Raw genomic sequence first — 15,854 nt, forward strand, 5'->3', positions numbered from 1 at the left:
GATATTATCTACTACTCTGAGCCCTTCTGAGGTGTTAATATTGGATTTCCCTCACTATAACAACCCATTTATTTGTTTCTTTATCTTCAGCTCTTCCAACCCAAACTCTTCCAACTTTAGAAGGAACATCAGGTTCAGCCACTGTGCTGATCTAGATAGCAAACAGCAATACTAGTTTAGCAAGTTCCCCCCCTTCAAGCCACTCATTCATTTAGGGTAAGGTTACAAACGTATAGAACTACTGGGCTATTTCTACCACCAGGCAATATAGAGACATTCACTGTTGACCTCAATTTTGCAAGATGGAATGAAAGCACAACACACCCCACCAGACACTTGGGAACCTTGGCCCCAAATCTAAAATTAGAGTTAGTTTCCTGCTTAAGAACCATCCATTTCCAGCACTTGTATTTGCAGCCCTGGCCCTGGTAACCACTGCATCAAGCGGGTGAAAAAAAGCTGATACGACATGGGGAAGAAAGACAAAAGTGTGGTTACGACACCAGCATTCTCCTCGCATAGTCGTTCCACACCCTCTTCCCCAGACTCACCAAGAGAGCTCCTTTAACACACCCCATGCTGTGAGTACACTGTGATGGTATATAATAAGCCAGCCTTTCACATCTGTATCTCCCCCATCTTAGATAACCAATGTTTTAATTGCCCATTCCAGTTCTCCATCAAACTAGCACCCTGCGGAGGCTCTCTCTCTGCCCACTGTTGGGCATTATGGGCTATAAAGTATATTCTTTGGTCTGAAGAGATGATGGTCGACCATCCAAATTGGTACAATTACCTTCTCTTCTGGTTCTTTTAAAGCACTCTTGAACACTGGCATCTACCATCAAGTAAGCAAAGCCTGGTCCAGAGTCAGTGTCTACTCTATCGGGACTCATTTGTAGCCCCTCAGGCCCACCAGCACCAGGCTCACTTACCAGCTATGTTCAAGCCTTTCCACCAGAGCAATCTGACATAACCATCTGCTGCCTTTGTCTCTTTTGCTTGAAGACAGAACATTATTCTGTCAACAATTACTGTCACTTTGTGCCTCAGGGGTACAAGAGAATTATGTCTATAGATTCAGACTATCTCTGCATTCCCGCAGTGTCCCCAGATCCACTCATTCAGGCACCACCTCAAGAAATCACACAGGCATATTTGCTTATTGATCCTAATCACCTTCTGAACCTAGAAGTGGCTTCTCCTAGTGGGCATCAAGAAAGTCCTACTTTAATGCACCCTTCAAATTCCCACAGTAATTCCCACAGGGCTCTGTCCCTTAAGGGCATCCCTTAAACAGGCCAGGTTTTCACTACTCTTCTGCCTGACCATATGGCCTGGCCACAGGCCACTGCCCATGAGTCAAACTCAAACAGGGGTTTTTACCACTGTTAAATTCTTACTCTAAGAAAGAGGACTCCAGGAAAACAGCATGCAATTCAACCCACTGAGCTAATGTCCTTACCTTCTTCAATCAGTGGTGGCCTTCCAAATAGGATGCTGTCCATTCACCTTGCAACTGTCATTCACAAACTAAGTAACTCTTTGCTGGTCAGTTATAGGACACTGCTAGGTGACAACAGAACCCAGCAGCTGCTCACAGTTCCAGAGCCAGTCCTGGGGGGAAAGAGGCTCCCTGCTCTTCAGGATCCCCTCCTCACACGCCCCAGGCAGTACGATTCTGTGTAAACCATTTCCACTTTACTACTCTTCTGGGCACTGCCCTCCCCCAGAGTGTTTATCAGACATTATGCAAGACATCACAAGTATTTCACATTTCAAGATTACTTTATGAGTTTTAGTCATAGTGGCAGTTTCAATTAATGTGCAATAGCAAGCCAATAACTACCCTTCAACTGGGAATTCTGCAGTCTAAAGTCCTAGAAGTTGCTGCTGGGAGGCATTCGGGTACACACAGGGCTATCACACAGAGAATTTGTTCATACCAACACTCCAACTTCTACCCTATATTGTGTGGGCTTGGTCCATCTCATTGGACCACTTAGCAGGTCCAATTAATATTGCTTGAAGGGTAGATTTACATGCCTTCTGTTTTACGATACTATGTGGTAGAGGAAACATTCCCTGATCAGATACAATGTCCATCCTCATTATGTAATCAGGTAAAAGTCTGATCAAACATATCAATCTCCTACAAACTTTCACCTTACATTCTTAACTGTAGACTCCACTAGGGCTGATATTAACAGGTTTTTATTTTACAATACTAAGTAAGGGAAGCAATCCCCATCCAGATATAACACCCATTCCCATAAAATATTCAGATAAAGGAGATACGGCTTTTTTACATAAAGCCTGTTTAAACATTCCTACTTTCATAATTCTATCAACTCTTATACTTTTATGTTCTCAGCTGCATCAGGTTTCACAAATGGTTTTGGTACCACAGGGCAAGATGCTCTCCTATCAAAAAATCCTGGGAAATTCTCTGCTTTCTGACCATTATCCACTCTACTGCAAAAGGTTTCAGGGTACTCCCACCATAGGCTGAGCCAAGGGACCCTGGTCCTCTTTGTCAATTTTTTTTTCATCCATGACACAAGGCATGCGGGATACTAGTTCCCCGACCCGGGATCAAACCTATACTCCTTGCAGTGGAAGTGGGAAGTGTGGCATCCCAACCACTGGACTGCCACAGAAGTCCCCCTTTGGGTCAATTTTTATTCCATTTAATCTGCCTAACCAATGACCAAAGCATTTGCTGGTCATGTTTCTCACTGCACTCTCAGTCTTTGGACTTTTAGACTTCTTCAACCTAAACAGCAGATTCAAGGCCCTTTACTCTTCGGGGATCAGAACGAGGTCCCTTCAGCCTGCCCAGCCTTGGATAGTGCAGTATTAAAGCCTTTGTTTCAACCCAATTAAAGTCCGTTTTATTCATCCCATTTCTTAAAAGTCATCTAAAGCCTTCCATTCTCCATTCTGCTTTCCATGGGTTGGATCCCATGATTCTTCCCTATTTCCTTTGTTTTGCTAAAAATATTTGCTTTATTCCCCACATTTCTAAAACCTGTTTTAAAATGTTTGCCTTAAAATAAACAGATGGATCTTTAATCCATTTTGAGTTTATTTTTGTGTATGGTGTTAGAAAGTGTTCTAGTTTCATTCTTTTACAAGTGACCAGTTTTTCCAGCACCACTTGTTAAAGAGGTTGTCTTTTTTCCATTGTATTAAAGATCTAAATGCAAGACCAGAAACTATAAAACTCCTAGAGGAGAACATGGGCAAAACACTCTCCAACATAAATCACGGCAGGATCCTCTATGACCCACCTCCCAGAATATTGGAAATGAAAGCAAAAATAAACAAATGGGATCTAATGAAACTTAAAAGCTTTTGCACAACAAAGGAAACTATAAGCAAGGTGAAAAGACAGCCCTCAGAATGAGAGAAAATATTAGCAAACGAAGCAACAAAGGATTAATCTCAAAAATATACAAGCAACTCCTGCAGCTCAATTCCAGAAAAATAAATGACCCAATCAAAAAATGGGCCAAAGAACTAAACAGACATTTCTCCAAAGAAGACATACAGATGGCTAACAAACACATGAAAAGATGCTCAACGTCACTCATTATCAGAGAAATGCAAATCAAAACCACAATGAGGTACCATTACACGCCAGTCAGGATGGCTGCTATCCAAAAGTCTACAAGCAATAAATGCTGGAGAGGGTGTGGAGAAAGGGAACCCTCTTACACTGTTGGTGGGAATGCAAACTAGTACAGCCGCTATGGAGAACAGTGTGGAGATTTCTTAAAAAAACTGGAATTAGAACTGCCATATGACCCAGCAATCCCACTTCTGGGCATATACACCAAGGAAACCAGATCTGAAAGAGACACATGCACCCCAATGTTCATCGCAGCACTGTTTATAATAGTCAGGACAGGGAAGCAACCTAGATGCCCATCAGCAGACGAATGGATAATGAAGCTGTGGTACATATACACCATGGAATATTACTCAGCCATTAAAAAGAATTCATTTGAATCAGTTCTAATGAGATGGATAAAACTGGAGCCCATTATACAGAGTGAAGTAAGCCAGAAAGATAAACACCAATACAGTATACTAACACATATATATGGAATTTAGAAAGATGGTAACGATAACCCTATATGCAAGACAGAAAAAGAGACACAGATGTATAGAACAGACATTTGGACTGTATGGGAGAAGGCGAGGGTGGGATGATCTGAGAGAACAGCATCGAAACACGTATATTATCAAGTGTGAAACAGATCGCCAGTCCAAGCTGGATGCATGAGACAAGCACTTGGGGCTGGTGCACTGGGGTGACCCAGAGGGATGGGATGGGGAGGGAGGTGGGAGGGGGGTTCAGGATTGGGAACACATGTAAATCCATGGCTGATTCATGTCAATGTATGGCAAAAACCACTACAATACTGTAAAGTAATTAGCCTCCAACTAATAAAAATAAATGGAAAAAAAAAAAAGTTTGCCTTGCTAAGATCAGTTCCTTGACTCTCTCCTTTGCCTTTCCTCATTATTACTAACCTAATGTTTTTATTGGCATCTATGTAAGATCCCTTGTAGCTCAGTCTGTAAAGAAATTTGCTTGAAGTGCAGGAGACCTGGGTTCAATCCCTGGGTTGGGAAGATCCCACGGAGAAGGAAATGGCAACCCACTCCAGGACTGTTGCCTGGAAAATCGTTGCCTGGTGGGCTGCAGTCTATGGGGTCGGAAAGAGTCAGGCACAACTGGGCAACTAACACTTACTTATGTAAGATCCAGAGGGCAAGCTGAAGCAGCAAATGCAAAAGCCTTCCACATCTGTCCCTTGGCTTTGCAGCAGTAAGGTTATATGGGGTGCCCATATAAGAGTTCCCCCTCAACCACAGCAGTTACCATGGACTGGGTAACAAACATATTCAGCAGGTGACTATCTCAATTATCAGAAAGGTAAACCCACGGGGCTTACATATGAAACACACTGTTTGCTTTCCCTTGATATTTATTGGAGGAGGTGGGCAGTCCTCTTCTTCAGGGATAGGGAGACCTTACAGTGGCTTCTGTCCAATCCATTAGGCTGGCTATTCCCTCAGGAACAAACTGCTTTGTGTCTGAATCACATATGGCCATCAGTGATTGTTTCATGGTAAGCTGTGGGTCTTTCATCAACTCAAACATGCTTTTCCCCATTGTAGCATCTAAAACCAGATACTGCTACTAAATTAATTACTCCACAATCCATTTTAATAAAGGTTCTTCAGGGTATTCCTTGGTCTTCAGTAAGCTGGTATTACTGATCCACAAAAGCAAACATCTTCTTCACACTATATTCCCTGATTTCAGTAGTTTCTTGGTTTTCCTCTCCTCCCACCCTGACTACATTCTTGGTGACCAGAGGTCTAAGAGGTACTTTCTGCTATCCTTGCATAATTTTTTCCTTGGTGGGCAGCTTTGAGGCCAATGACCAAAGCTCTGACTTAGTGAAATCTGACCTTGGTCCAACATTAAGGTCTGACTCAGGACTCACTTTTAATTTCAATTTTAGCTCTTACTCATTATATTACAAAGAAAAGGCAATGGCGACCCACTCCAGTACTCTTGCATGGAAAATCCCATGGATGGAGGAGCCTGGTAGGCTGCAGTCTATGGGGTCTCGAAGAGTTGGACACGACTGAACAACTTCACTTTCACTTTTCACTTTCATACATTGGAGAAGGAAATGGCAACCCACTCCAGTGTTCTTGCCTGGAGAATCCCAGGGACAGAGGAGCCTTGTAGGCTACCATCTATGGGGTCACACAGAGTCGAACACGACTGAACTGACTTGGCAGCAGCAGCATTGTATTACATTATTTCAATGTCAGCTATTATTATTTGGTTATCACAATAACCAAGAGATTAAACATTTCACCTTCTTGTTAGTTTCCATTTCCTTATGCATCCAGTGGACCAACATGCTGGGAATTTGATTCATCTCTAAATTCCATTGGTAACTTTCACCGTTAGTAACTGAGAGCAGCAAAGCTGCTGCTCCATACCATGGGTGACCACATGCTCTCCCAGGAATCAAAGGCTCTGCATCCCCTGCCTTTTATCCTTTGTCTTCCCAAACCATGTTTCTATGAGTCAGGTCCATTCTAGCAAGTCTCACTCCTGTGATACCAAATGTCCAGGAAAAACTCCCTGTGCTAAAAGAAAAAATAATCAATGACACTCATTAGTACCTGGTAAGAAAGACTTTATTCAAGGTGATGCAGGTTATCTCTATGAGTACACGGACTAAAATGATGGAATTCTGCAGTGGGGGAAGAAATTGAGCTCAACTCCAAATACTGCATGTGCTAATACAGATTCACAGCCACGAAGCAGGGTGGACAGACAAGGTCAATGGATGGAAAACTGGAAACAAGGGGAAGGGGGGTTCTGGCTAAATAGACCTAAGTGGATTCTTGCTGAAAACAATCCATGGTGATCAGACATCACCTGAGAGATGGCAGAAGATGAGAAACCAGATCACAGATCAAGGGTGATCAGATATCAAGGGTTTATTGCTAAACTGACTTAGCAAGATTCTTGCTAAAACTGCATTTTACAAAGAAGTATACAGATGAGCCTAGAAGAAGGTGGTTCAGGAGTCCGATTAAAATTTAGTCAAAGAATCTTTGTCAGGCCCCTTTCTGTTCAAGGAGAGGAGAAACATACGTCTATTTTCTCAGTCAGTGGTCTTTTGCTCATTAAGGACCAGGGTAAACCTTCTGTGGAGACTTGGTGTTAGTGGATATTTGCTCAATGGTGCCAGCAGTCAAGCATTTAATAATGGCAGTTTCTATGAAAAATAAAAGAGAAACCAAAATTAATAACTAGAGACCCAGCTTCTCAATCCAGATGCAGCCAGTTGGGATTCCTAGATTTTGACCTTGAAGCATCTTTTAATGGTAGAGTGAGGATGGCAGTGGTCACCTGAAGAAGTCTCCTGGTTTGCAGTTTCAGTGTCTCTGGTGAAGGCACCAACTGTTCAGGGGGCACACAGGTTGCCCATATACAAGGTGTTGTGGTCTTTTTTTTTAGGCTTATACCAAGTCATCTAGCTTCATCTTGCAGAATTTCAGGAAAAGGGCAACTTTAGTTCTCAGGGATGCCACGTCAGGAGGGTGGGAAAAAAACTAGAAACATCAGTTTGGAGCATCACAGCCAGACATCAGAGGAAACTAGAACTGAGAATGTGGTAAGGACTGGCCAATGTGCAAGACAGAATTCACAAGACTGCTGTACAGTTTTTTGGGGTTTTTTTTCCTATTTTTTTTTCCATTTATTTTTATTAGGTGGAGGCTAATTACTTGACAATATTGTAGTGGTTTTTGCCATACATTGACATGAATCAGCCATGGAGTTACATGTGTTCCCCATCCCGATCCCCGCTCCCTGCACTACAGTTTTATACTAAAACAAAAAACATTCTCTCTACAGTCAACCTTTTAATTCTTGCTTGCAAATTCTGATCTCATTAGATTGGTCCTGATTATTTACATAAGTGCAGCAAGAATAGTGACTGACCATATAAGTAGGCTCTTTTTGAGTTGGTTCTACTGAAACTTACCAAAAGGAAACTCAGATTAGGCTTTTAAATGCCTCTCGAGGCTAGGAGGACAGCTCAGGAAGTAGCCACCAGACTTCATCTCCCACTCCTAAAGATTCAGGTGAATTTTGCTTTTCTTGGGGTCCCCAAGATATCCTAAGGGTCCTGAGCCAGCCCAGAAGCGACTTTCCTTACTCACCTATGAGGTTGCGAACCTCATCAGCCAGATACCAGGCCAGTTTTCCCAAGAACACTGGTCCATGAACTCAACCTTGGTAGCTTAAACCAGATTCCATATACAGTTCACTCTTAAATATAACATTTCAATCAAAGCCATAGTAATATATCAATCATTTACAAGTTGGATCCTGTTACAAGAGCATATTATTGAACTTATTCAAATTACTACACTGTCATGAAAATAAGAATACTAGCTGAAAGTTTCTGAATTCTGGAGGAACCAAGTAGGGAGAAAAAGTAATTGTTTCTTCTTTGTTCACAAAGGTATTACTGTTGTTAAGCTATACATAACACAACAGAAAAGAAAAAGGTTATTTAAATCTGAAGAAAAAAACATTAAAGAACCAGCATTGCTTCAAATAAAGAGTGATAAAAAATTATAACCATTCTCATTAGTTTATCAGTCTGATGTAATTAATTATTATTCTAATTGGTCTTGGGTTAACCGTTTTATCAATTCATCAGCTTCATTACTTCTGGAAATTCTCAGTCTTGTGGCATGGCCTTCCTGATGCCATCATGGAGCATTCTTGCCTGTGGCTGACTGTTTATACTTTCAGAGAAGGAGAGTAAAACTACAACTTATTCATGAATGAAAAAAGACTTAAAATGGCTATGATTAAAGTTCTGATGAAAGTTCATTTGATAAGGAAAATTAGTTACCTCTGTGGCACATAATACCCAGACAGCAAGGCTATTTCATATCTCTATGAACTCCATAACTTTTCTGAAACACCTATATTAGTAACTTATATCCATACATGTATAACCTAAGGTTTGTCCTCATTTATTTCCTATGCTTCTCATGTAATTTAAAATATCAAATAAACCTAATTAGTTTAACATATCCTTTTATAAGGTGAGAGACATATCCTTTTGAGATTTTCCAGGGACACTCTGGAAAGTCTCAAAGTTAGTTTGAAATCAAACAGATTCCATTCAGAATTTGATTTTGTGAGGTCAAAAACATCAAAAAGTTTTAAAAACCTGACTAAGATCACAGGTCATTGTGAAACAATACTCAGTTATCCATTTAAACAAAGCGGAAAAAGATTTCAAAGGCAAATACAGAAAGTCACAGTTGCTTTAAAAAAAATAGCTCTTCTAATAAGAGAAAACTCAGTTTTTTAAAGTAATCAAAGATCTGAAAAAAAAACAACATGAAATACAGGAAATTAGTTTGATAAGATACAAAATCTTTGTCTCCTAGACAGATTACTTAGAAGGCAAAGGCACAGGAAGGACTTCGCTGGTGGGCCAATGGTTAGGAATCCACTTGCAGGGGACAAGCATTCTATTCCTGGTCCCGGAAGATCCCACATGCCACTGGGCAACTAAGCCCATGCACCACAACTACTGAGATCTTAAAAGGAGTGGATCAATGATCCAATAAAACTCTAGGATTCCAGTTTTGCATCAGGAATACTTATGCAACTGCTCGTTTATCTCTAAGCTAATTTGAACAGAACTGGATTTTATAAATTAATTTGGTAATATCATCTAGAAATAGAAAAATTCACATCTATCTACAACATATATACAGACCCACATAAACATACACACAGATTCTAACAGATCTCAGGTTTCACTGGAAAATTTTAGTCCTAAGTTAGTAAACACAGAAATATAAACTCACTGGTTTATATAAAATAATAACCTCTTGTATTTTCACTGTATTTTTATGTGAGTTGTGTTTATGGCAAATGAGACAAGTTAAGGTTATCTGTTTACCAATTTTGTACAGACCACCTTCCCTTGCCCTGATAGGTAATCATATGGAGACTATGGACCAAATTTTTTAGGTGTTGACCGAGGAGATATAAAGAGACTTATCTGGATGTCTCCAAAGCCCATTCAACTGGTGAAAACATCCAGTGTATTTCCAATCAGGCTTTTTCTTTTTCAGTTGTTTTTGGGGGTCCCTAAGTTCCTTAATAGACTCCAGTGGAGAGCAGGTGGTCCAAAGTTCAAGTGACTATAAAGATGGAGGTGGAAAAAGGTTTGGCAGGGTGGACATAGGGATGAAGGATGAAGGGATTTTGAGGGAGACATATCCCAGGTGGCGTTAGTGGTAAAGAACCTGCCTGCCAATGCAGGAGATGTAAGAGACATGACATGGGTTCAATCTCTGGGTGAGGAAGATCCTCTGGAGAAGGGAATGGCAATCCACTCTAGTATTCCTGTCTGGAGAATCCCACGGACAGAGGAGCCTGGCAGGCTACAGTCTGTGGGGTTGCAAAGAGTTGGACACAACTGAAGTGACTTAGCACGCACACATGCATCATAGGATTCAAGGGAACTGGAAGGAAGACTGAAGGCGGTGAGAAAGCAAAGGAGGAGCAGAGCAAAGAGAAAGGAGAGGTCTTAGAGGAGCCAGTGTAGAAACATCTCAAGTTTCCCAAAGAAGTCTGTGAAATTCCCTATTATCCTCAATAAAAGCATGCCAATAAGAATGGAGGCAGACAGAGTCAGCAGGGATTCAAGAAGAGGGTTTGAGCCATCTGATAAGTTCTCATGGAAGAAGTAGGACCCGAGAGAGAGAGGCCTCACAGACAGCCAGGAAGAAAGATTTCCAGCGTAAGGGGTCAAGGAATAATCCCCACTCAGGAAAAACAGAGCCAGGAAGAAGAAATTTCCAGGCCAGTAAGTACGCCTCAAACAAAGAAGCCTAGGACTCTAACTGAGCTTTCTTACAAACACGGAACCTGGGACTCTAACCCAGCCTGTGTTTATCTAGGACTCTATCCCATTTTCTGCAGCATACAGTTAACCTCTGAACAAGATGAAGGTTAGGGGCACCGACCATCTGCAAAGTTAAAAATCCACAGGTAACTTGTAACTGCCTTCCAAACATGAGGTTTCTCTGTATTCAAGGTTCTGCATCTATGGATTCACCCAACCATGGACCATGTAGTACTGCAGTATTTATTTACAGTTCAAACCCACGCTGTTCAAGGTCAACTGTACTCAGACTCTTAAACATCTAAATCTGTCCTTACCAGCTTCCACGGATGTTTGTCCGGTGCAATGGTTCAGGAGTCGGACTCACCAATGGATCCCCGATCAATCAGTCAGGAGTGAAGATAACGACTTCAAAGGTATGCACTTACGGTCCTGGGTGAGAGGTCCGGGGGTCCAGTGATGAATCTGACCCTATCCCGAGTTGTGGCACCACAAACTGTTAAAAGGAAAAAAATATTCAATGATATTTGTTACAGCATGGTAAGGAAGACTTTTGGGGATGAGGCTTTCTCCATAAAGGAACCGCTGCAAAGAAGTTTTGAAGTTTGGGAAAAGAGATTGGGCTTAACTCTGAATAATACTCCATGAATAAGAGGAAACTCACAGCTAAGGAGCCAAGTAGGGTTGGTGAATGGAAAATTACTAAGAGTAAACATCAGGGAAAGGGGATTTTTAACTCAAGAGACCCAACAGGATTCTTGCTGAAGACAGGTCAGGGTAATCAAATATCACCTGGGGGGTGCTATAGGTGGAGGAATCGGATCAGATACTGAGGATGGGGGATTCCCACTACACTGACTCAGTAGAGATACTGCTAAAACTGCATTTTACAAGAATGTGCAGAGAGGGTCCAGGATAAGGTTCAGGAGCCTGACTAAAGTTTGGTCAAGCAAAAAATTTTTGTCACTGGTGTTTTCTTTTACTCACACATACAATACTTCTGACACCAGATGTGTGCCTTTCCCCCCCCCAACACCAACCAATTCTCCTTCACCAGCTGGCTATCCTGCAATTCAATTCAATTCTGACACTAACGGGCATTAGTGTAGACCTCACTGCTTAAGGGCTCAGTCCCACAAGACAGCCTCCCACTTCAGACACCAATCACAAGTCCCCACGTTGCCTGCAACTTCTGTCAACTTGGTATAAATTGGAGGTTCCCAAGACCCACCTCCTTGGATTCAACCACCTGCTAAAGCAGCTCACAGAACTCAGAAAAACACTTACTCACATTTACTGGCTTACTATGTAATAAAAAATACGATAAAGGACACAGATGAAGAGCCAGATGAAGACATACAGAGGGTGAGATCCAGAAGGGTCCAGTGCAGGAGCTTCTGTCTCCATGGAGTTGGGATGCACCACCCTCACAGCATACCGCGCAGCAGATGTGTTCCCCGACTTAGCAGCTCTCTGAACTCCATACTTTAGGACTTTTATGAAGTCTTCATCACACAGGCATGATCAAATACTACCTCAATCTCTAGCCCCTCTCCTCTTTCAGGAGGATGGGGAGGGGAGACGGGGCTGAAAGTTCCAATCTTCTAATCACGGCTTAGTCTTTCTGGTGACCAGCCCCCATCCTGAAGCCATCCTGGAGCCAACTAAAAGTCACTTCATTTGGTCAAAAGACATTTCTATCACCCAGAAAATGCTAAGAGATGTATGAGTTCTGTGTCAGGAATCAGGGTCAAAGACCAAACACAAAAATGAAAGGCGCTCCTAGTTCTCCTATCACTTTGGAAATTACAAGGGTTTCAGGGGCTCTGGGTCAGTAACTGGAAGCGTTTATATTAAGTCAGTAAATCATGTCCAACTCTTTGTGAACCTATGAACTATAGCCCGCCAGGTCCTCTGTCCATGGGATTTTCATGGCAAAAATACTGGAGTGGTCCTTCCCACCCAGGAATCGAACCTGCATCCCCTGCATTGGCAGGTGGATTCTTTACCAGTAAGCCACCTGGGAAGCCTGTAACTGGGGACAGATACATATTTTAGAACCCAGGATTAATGAATTTTGTCTACCAACTTTCTGATGACTACCACAAGTTAGAGCATTTGAATAATCATTAATAACTTTAAAGCACTGCATGTGTTTTAAAGATTCAAAAATACATAAACCCACGTGCACTGCTGGTTTCACAGCTGAAAGCAACTGATTTTTTAAAAATGTTGTATTTCTCAGTTTAAAACAGCACAATCCCATCTTTTAATATCATAAGAGTTCTTTTGCTAATGTAAGGTTTCCATCCAGTTACATTTCTTCAAGAGAATTGCTCTCCAAGGCATTTCACTTCAATTGAAAATGTCAATTTCACTAGAGGACACTTAAAATTTTTGAATTTTATTTGGCTTTGGGCAATTTGTCTTCATTACACAAAAATCAAACCTCAACACAAAATAAATGTATCCGACATGAAACTGTTTCTAATTATTGTTGATCTACCAATGGATGAGCTTGAAAAGTAGGCCACATTCATTTCAATTACAGCTAAATGAAGTTGTGTTGTTTTTAAACCTGCACCAGATTTAGTTTGTCATAATCAGATAGCTGTTTCAAGAATTTCTTAGGAAAAGGTACTTGTTGCATTACTAAGATACTATACTAGGTTTAATTCAGACTATGCTGCACATTGATATAAATTTTTACCTTTTATCTGTGTCAACAGAATCAGAATTAAAGTTATCACTATCCTAAAACAACAGAAAACACCTTATTACACTGCAGATCTATGCTATGACAACATTTGGTTGTTAACATTAATTTCCTCAAGGAATTTACAAAGTAGCTTTCTTTCCTAACATAACCTATTTGCAAATGTATAAAGGTTTTAACCACTGCAAAGAGAGACATTCTATTTGTATTCCATTTCTTTTTTACTTTTTTAATTAAAAGATAATTGCTTTACAGAATTTTGTTGTTTTCTGTCAAACATCCAACAGCCCCTCATACTTTAGCCACACCTGGATCTATTTTTCACCTCGCACTTTTTATAGAGATGACTCTATTAGAAGTCTGTCAATTAATAAATACATTGTTCAGTTAGTGGCAGGAAAATAACTGTATGTTAGTGGTTAAGAAGCTCCATAATTGCAGCATTTAATACCTACTGTTGTTCCTAATGCCATCAGGCTGACTCAGACTAATGAACTCTTCAGGTGCCACTGTCTAACACAGGCCTGTCAAGATGAGCACTCAGCAGTGGCGTCTCCAGAAGAATTCATCCAACATGGTACTTGCTTCTTATACATAAACAAAGAGTACTGATTTTTAGATTATTTGCCACAAGGAAATGCACATCACTTAATTCTGTCACGGATAAGCCTTCTTCTTTACAGTGACTCTTAAAGTAGAAGAAAAATGCTATTTATAAAAATGCTTGTTCAAGGTAGTACTGGATGTAGTAACACATGAAGTTTTAACCCAGTTAAATATGAAAAACAGCACAAAACTAGCCAAAACGTGAACGACAGCCAAAAAACAGTAGATAAGTCTTTATGATAAGGATATAAAACCACATACCCGGGGATCATTCAAGCTGATGCATTGGATGATGCAGCCCAAAGTGGCCGAGGAGCCCCAACCATTCAGAGCCAATGCTGGTGCCCCAGAACCAGTGAGCTCTTAACAACATCCCCGCCCCAACTTCTCCCAGCCCAGGAATCACATACTCGCCGGTCCCAAGAATTTTAACGGTGGTTTTCATACAAGTCTCCAGAACCCTAACACCAGGATTTCAGGCTCCCACCATCCTCCCCAAAAGTTCACAACATTGCAATGGCATTTCCCTTCAGAACTTAGGCTCCCGGCCGCACCCTCCGGCCAAGCATCTCTCTCCTGTCCCTCTGGGAGGGGGAACCCACCCACTCTCCCCCGCTTTTCCTTTGGTCCCCACCCAGCAACTCTACTCACAGGCTGATGGCATCGGGGGGCAGCGAGGTCGCCAGCGCCTTCCAGCTGGGCGCTGGTAGTTTCCTGCGACTGCAGTCCAGCAGCGGGATGCGGCAGGAACAGGGCGCGGGGCAGAGGCCTGCACGGGCGGCTGGCAGCAGGAGCAGCACTGCCTGGGCGAGGAAGAGCAGCCGGGAAAGCAATCTGGACCCACACTCCAGCAGCGGCTCCTCCCGAACGCCTTGGGGCGCCGGCGCCATTTTTCCCTACTCCCCACCGCCCCCCCACCCCCGACCTGGACCGAGCCGAGAAGAGCAGCCAGCTAGAAAAAGCAGCTCGGCGGAGACGTCTGGCGGCTGCGCGACCACCCAGAGAAACGGCTGTCGCCTGTACCCTCTAAGGGCAGGAGAGGGGCGGATACAGCGCGGCAGCGGGGGCGGCGGCCGAGGACACAGAACACAGGCCCTGTGGTCAACGCTGCTTCGCCCCGCCCCACGACGCAACGTCTTCACGCACAGGAGCCAACCAATCCGAGGCACAGGACGAGGGGCGTCGGGGCGGGACTCCACGAGGGGAGGTGGTGGAGACAGCGAACTCCTTAAGGAGGACTTTAAGGTGTCCAGAGTTTAGGGGCGGCCCCTGGGGTTCCACCGCCGTTTCTCCGCTGGGGGGCGCAGTGGCTCCTTAGGAGGGAGTGAGGGCACAAGCGCTGAAGTCCGAAGTCCTGATTTGCGATGTATCCGCTGTGGTACTAGAAAAGGATCTTTCATCATCTCTCGGCATCAAGTAAGGAGAATGGCAGAAGAGGTGCCTCCCGAGTGGTAAACACCGAGGGGGTGCGGGAGCTTTCATGAGCCCATTGGACTCCAGAGCCAAGCTTGGGCCTCCTCTGCAAGTCCTGCTGGTCAATGGCTCCTGCAAATGCAAGGCAACTCCCAACAGGAAGCCACATCAGTTGGTGGATTCTTAAGCTCGTCAGAGCAGACACCGTATTTATTCATCTGTGTACCTCCCCCTTCTGTTCTGTCTTGGAGTTCAATAAATGTTGATGGGGCCACACTTGCAATGCATGTGTTTAAGGAAAATACTCCTCTTTCCTCTGATTTGGAGAATGCTGTGGTGTATTTACACTCACTCTCACAGAAGCAAGCAAGACATATAGATAGAGAATGTTGAACTATCAACAAAGAAAAGGCTTAGGTGTGAGGATTTTTTTTTTTTTTTTTTTAATTCTAAAGCAGAGGCTGCAGAAAACGTAACAAGAACAATGAAGTTTGGCCACCTTGTAAGTGTGAATTCATATGACCAAGGCACAGTAAGGCCAAACAAACTGAAATGTGAGAGTTTGGAGAAGAGAAAAGTTTATTGCAGGGTCATGCAAAGAGACTGGTGGCTCAGGCACACAA

General features: G+C 42.7%; 1 protein-coding gene across 7 annotated transcripts in view; it reads right to left on the bottom strand.

Moving 5' to 3' along the window:
- The window catches only part of LRIG2 (leucine rich repeats and immunoglobulin like domains 2), a 61,108-nt gene extending 46,146 nt beyond the window's left edge, over window positions 1-14,962 (bottom strand). For 2 of the 7 annotated variants that reach the window (XM_043876247.1, XM_043876243.1), the window contains exons 1-2: window positions 14,470-14,608; window positions 10,814-10,992 (exon numbers count right to left, since the gene is read on the bottom strand). Coding sequence is in view for 2 of the 7 variants with exons in the window: in XM_043876241.1 (XP_043732176.1) it covers window positions 14,470-14,708 (239 nt within the window). In the remaining 5 variants the exon portion in view is untranslated. Of the gene's footprint in view, window positions 1-1,465; window positions 3,084-10,813; window positions 10,993-13,667; window positions 13,800-14,469 lie in introns of those variants that run through there. The other 5 variants (XM_043876246.1, XM_043876244.1, XM_043876241.1 and 2 more) reach the window with 4 other exon arrangements.
- Between the last annotated feature and the right edge of the window lie 892 nt (window positions 14,963-15,854).

The sequence above is a fragment of the Cervus elaphus genome, chromosome 20, assembly GCF_910594005.1.
Source record: "Cervus elaphus chromosome 20, mCerEla1.1, whole genome shotgun sequence".
NCBI lineage: Eukaryota > Metazoa > Chordata > Mammalia > Artiodactyla > Cervidae > Cervus > Cervus elaphus.